A 5,694-nucleotide genomic window follows, 5' to 3' on the forward strand; every position below is an offset into this window, starting at 1 on the left:
TGAGTATGGCACGTATCTTGTATAATTTCATATTTTAAAAACTTGCAATCTAATAAAAGCCGCGATAAACATCACTCCAACAGTCATTTCAACTTTCAGAAAAAAAAAGTCAAAAATGTAATTTACAGTGCAGGGTAAAGTTTTCACAAAGAACAAGAGACAATAATGGCAAAATGAAAATACTGGCAAAGGATTAAAGAGCCAGAAGTGAAAAGTGTGAAATTGCATATCTAGAGAGAAGCGTGTCGTTCAAATAAAATGTAAACAAGATATTTACAATTACATCTGTCTGCAAGAAATCCCTTGCGTGATTAAGCTTAGGATGCATGCATATTAATAGACTCTTTATTGTCTATAAATGTAATACCAGCAATGGCATTATTTTTTTTCACAACAGTCATGAAGTACAAGTAATACGCCGCCGTCTTTTTTCCTCACTATACATGTATATTATTGTCTGTTGTAAATGTCTATCTCAGTATTGTAACGCTTAAGCTGTAGCCCTTCTGTACTATCATTCATTGTATCACTATCGCTGATACGTTTTGCTGTACATAGTATAAAGGCAGCAAAGAAGACTACTTTGCATATGTTAACAACTTATGTTTATGTATATTTTGTATGACACAAAAAATGTATGCATATAATAGGTAGGCCTACATGACTGTATGTACATGTACAATAATAATGCAGGAAGCAATAAATCAAATCAAATCAAATCAAATCAAATCAAAGTATTGATAAATGCATGATAGCGTTCCAGTCTCCGCGTATAATGTATAGGCCCTACCATCTCCACAATACTTTATACGTTAATTAGCTTTGAGTACATCTTTTCTTATCTGGATGGCACATAAAATATTTCATGACGAGGGAAATAAATCAGCTGTAACATTATCCTTGCATATACATGATTCAAATAGAAGCTTCTCTCCCGGGACTCTCTGTCAATATTCTGTTCAGAGTTGCGCCCCAACTAAATAATATCTCACATGCAGTCTTTTCGAGGAGTCTAATTTCAACTTGAGCATAATTATATTCATCAGCGGGTTGTATATCTGATTGCAGTACGAGCAAATTTGTCTTCGCGGTAACCATGAAACGAAGCGTTCTCGATTACTTTGTTAATGGAGTCGACTTCTGCAAAATCAAGACCTCTAACAAAACTGGCTGAATGTGGGTTCAAACATTATGGAGGTAAAAATGTTTCTGGATGGCAATTTTTTATGGAATGGGTGAAATATTACATCATTTTCCATCACCTGAGAAATCAATTATTCATTTATTTTGTTGTCAATCAAACTTCGGTAGGTTCTCCATCATCATTCATCTTATGTTATTCAATAATGGTAGTTGCACTCTCACCTCTCATTGTATAGCCTTGTAATGATGTTAAGGTGTCGCCTTTACCGTTTACCACTATATGGCGCCTATAAATTATTATCTTCAAACTGAAATGTCATCCCTATATACCTACAAGGTGCACTATGTCAATGATTCAACCCGCTTAGAACTGAATATGAGTACCTATATCAAGGCTAACATATCAAACTGCATCGATAGTCCCTGGTACGATGATAGTTAAGTTCATAAATAGCAAGATATTCACTCATTCTACCATTAAACATCTATTTTTTCTTCTTCTTCAAAATTCGTTGGCCAACCTTTCTTAATTTTCTAAATTTAATAATCAGGAATCTTCATGCAGATGTTTTTTGTTTTGCTCTAACATTCCATCTATATAAGACAGGATGACGGCTGGATACCCCAAATTCATCTGCACTATTATAAGCGCTGCTTGACTTCCATGGGGACCACATGGGGACAGGGTTATGCCGGTTATGAACTCTGGTCTTCGCGATGAAATTAATGAATGAAGCGGGAACTTTTGCGAATGTTGTGACTTTCTCTCACACAGGACTCCCAATTCTATGTCCTATAGCAGTCCGGGGGACAGAGAGTTTGGTTCTGCCTCTACTACAGGGAAGGGCATACACCCAATTTTGATCAGCAAGCCCTCACCGGGCATTGGACCCGAGCCCGAATCCGAGCTATTTGAATACCGGGGGAGATGCGCTATAGGGCTCACACCTGTAAATAAAATGGAATATCCCAGACCCCTTCACAAATCCGTACCAAAGATACCAAAATAAATGAAGAAAAATATTAATTAAAAATCAATGATTCAGTTTGGCAAAAAAAAAAACAACAACAAACAAACAAAAACAAAAAACTGAATAGCTGCAGATATAGAGTATGAATTCCTCTACAAACAGCATTTTGGTTGGAAGATGAAACCTATTCTCATGGAATTTGAAGGGACTATATTTCATTGGGTGCATGTACAGAAAATAGGTGATTTTTTTGAGTGAAAAGAAGTCTGGATTTGCGGACCCTTGGACAGAGTTTGAGCCGAAGAACCCGCCTTGGAAATTTGATGGATGCAAGGGTATATCTCACTTATCCAGGTTAGTGAAGATGAAATACCTCATTTCTCCCAGCTATTTTACAGAAATTTTTTGATTTTGAATTTCAACACACGTCTCTATGGGGAATTATTTACCCGTGTAATGCATGTAATGCACACAAGTCAGCGGGAAGTATTCATCCCATACAACCTCTGCTTGTTTATGTTGATCTATTCTGTCAGATCCCTTCCCCCCCCCTCCTCCCCCTCTACCCCTCCCCCCATAATTCTGCCTGACTACAATTTGTTTTCTTATTATGTTCTTGTGATATTAGATCTTAGTACATTGCAGTCATCAGTATCACACAACTTTGAATGATTATGGTATTTTGATGTATTTCTTTGTTTTGGCTACCACTGAAACAGCTCAAAATACATAAAGTTAATCTGTTTGATAAAACAAAGTCTTTTACAATACTTTGTAGGCAATTAAGTGATGATGACACCCCCTGAAATAAGGATAACTGCCTGCATTTATAATTATGTAATCATCTTATGAAGAACTAATCAACAATGTAAGATTTATTTTTGAAAAAACCCACCAAAGGGCATCATTTTCAAAAGTGTCCCTTTGAGAAGCTTTACAACCCTTCAATGTGCAATTTCTCATGTGATGTAGGGGCAAATAAATTATCATCGAAAACACATTTATGATGTTAAAAACTCAATTAAGAAATACATGACCTCTACTATAATACCGACTATTTAAAGAGCCACCTAGCTGCCTATATTATGGTTGGCCCGAAAATTCGAGGAGCCAGAATAGCTTGAAAGTCTCGGCGCTACATCACTCAATTCACAAAGTGATAAAACAAAAACCATTTCAAATGGTTTGCTTCCACTTTACCACATTCGCTGTCATGTACATTATCATGATTATGGTATTTCGGACTTTTGCGGATGGCATTCTGAACGCTATTTCTTAGTCTTGCACACATGCGGTATAAAGCATCGTTTAGATTTGCTTATAATGGCAACCACACCATCACCGTCTCGAGACGTTTCCCTGCAGTTCGATGTGATCCACAGTGGAACTTTGTCCCGGTTTCCTCAATGATGCCTGCACGCATGGCAACCGATCAAGGCGGAGGAATACCATGAAATTCCTCTTGAAGTGCACGTTGGTGGCAGCGTACAAGAACGGGTTGATGAACGAGTTACACCACAGGAAGTTGTTGACGATCTCCCATGTGACTTCGGAAATGCAGTCGTCTCCGCACACTGCGTTGATGATACTGACAATTTGATATGGCAGCCAGCAGGCGATGAAAACACCAACAAGTACCGCGAGTACAATTGCGGCGCGTCGGTGTCGCCCAAATTCGCGATTCGCGTTATTATTGGAGATCTTCGAAGGCATAGTAGTCCGTTCTGCGTCGTCATGCGGCATCGTGTTGTAGTTCCGATTCTCGCTGGCATTTGTCGTGGTCGAAGGTGATATTTGATTATTTTCAGCTATGTGCAAGCTGTCGAGCTGGGAGTTCGATCTAATAATGAGGTTGACGGAGGATGATGACAGCACCGATCCTGATGACGTATTAGACTGCTGTTCAGAATCCACCTTGGAATCGTTCGTTGGGCCAGGACGTGGTGGGATGGTTGACTTAGGCCTGGCAAGAACTGTTTCAGTTGGTTTGAAACCCCGCGCGCGCTTCCTTATTTTTACGTAAACAATAATATTCAAGCAGACTATGATAGAAAGAGGAATTATGAATTCGACAAAGAGGGCAACGGTCGTAGCGTAAATATTGTAGGACAATTCGAGTTCACATTCTTTTGTGTAGTCAACCTCTGATTCACCCGTCATCAGCGTCCACCCGAATGTCAGAAGAGCATAAACAGCTCCGTTTATCACCCACAGCACTGTAATACTCACGAGTACCCGTTTGCGTGTTTGATAGTGTTCGTATCGAAGCTTCTTAGTTAGCAGCCAGTATCGATCGAGACTTATGAGAATGATAGTACATACAGATACCATAACCACTGTGTTATCAATCGCCACCCAACATTTGCAGAAAGTTTCACCGAGCAACCAATAGCTTCCCCCGAGAATCTCATTCCAAATGATCCACGTGAGATTCACAGGTATAATCAGCAAACCAACCAGGAAATCTGATATTGCCAGGTTAAGAATGAGGAGGTTTGCCACGCGATTGTGTATTCGATGATCTTTCCAAAACGCCATCATAACGAAGACATTGCCGATTATAGTTACAACTGCTATTGTTCCAACTATTAATGGGACGAGTACGAGCCATGCAATAGAAGGGTTATGGTCATCTGTTTCAGTTTCTTGCTGTGAGCTGTTGGAAATTGGGAAGGTGGTGGTTATGTACGAGTCGCTGGTGTAAACAAGGTAGGGTGCAACCGATTCGAGACCTCCAGAGTGTGCCGGTCTGTCGCTCGGAGTCGACATCGGATCCGGTGAAGAACGAGAGAGATCCATGGTGACGTAGGCTCGTCAGGGCGGGCCTAGCCGTACAGTTCTCCTGTTTAACAATACAAGAGAAGAAAAATCAAAAAGAGAAGAAAATGAATAAGATCAGCATGAAACAGCATATCTCGGTCAGTTTATGGTCAACGAGGGTGTCATGATGTCAACATTTTCTGACAGCAATTTGACAGCAAGTCAGATAAATCAATGAATCTGTAGATTAAAAGAAACTGAAAGAAAATTACACAATCAAGAAAAATGTAAGAGAGATAAAATGGTATGAAAAATCAATGAACTGCTGAAAGGCTAGATCTTGCGTAAGAACTATAGCGTAATAGTTAAATCGCAAGTTAACTTATGAAAACAATTGTCGATACATTTATTGATAAAACAGAGAGATGTTTAGAAAGAACATTTTTGTGAATATTGCTTGCCGGATGGATAAGTATCTTGACCAATAAACTGACATTTCGTAAATAAATTTTATCAAAGGATAACGTCATGACCGTTAATTGGGAAAATGTTAAGCGAATAAATGAAAAATAGATTAAACGTCGATGAAAAAATAATTTATCAATAGAACCAAGAGATTGAGATATTGATAGGTGAGTAAATTTGCTAGCATGATGGTCGGGTATATTGACCGCATGCCATACACGCTGATATGTTAAAAAAATTAAAATGCGAACGACTTGACAGCTTCTCAAGTGAACTATTCTTGGGCACGCAATTAATTACGGCATATATGCCGGCGATTGAGGAGTCTGCTTGCGTGCCATTACATCGCCGTAAC

The 5,694-nt window shown here is 39.0% G+C and overlaps 1 protein-coding gene across 1 annotated transcript; it reads right to left on the reverse strand.

The window, feature by feature from the left end:
• Nucleotides 1-3,452: 3,452 nt before the first annotated feature.
• Nucleotides 3,453-4,913, reverse strand: LOC140228907 (alpha-2Db adrenergic receptor-like). The gene has a single exon (XM_072309176.1). The coding sequence runs from the start codon at nucleotides 4,911-4,913 to the stop codon at nucleotides 3,453-3,455; it is 1,461 nt and encodes a 486-aa protein (XP_072165277.1).
• Nucleotides 4,914-5,694: the final 781 nt, after the last annotated feature.

This window comes from Diadema setosum, chromosome 5 (assembly GCF_964275005.1).
Source record: "Diadema setosum chromosome 5, eeDiaSeto1, whole genome shotgun sequence".
Taxonomy (NCBI): Eukaryota; Metazoa; Echinodermata; class Echinoidea; order Diadematoida; family Diadematidae; genus Diadema; species Diadema setosum.

Coding starts and splice junctions, on each gene's coding strand:
- LOC140228907 (XM_072309176.1), bottom strand. CDS start 4,913: ATGGATCTCTCTCGTTCTTCACCGGATCCGATGTCGACTCCGAGCGAC.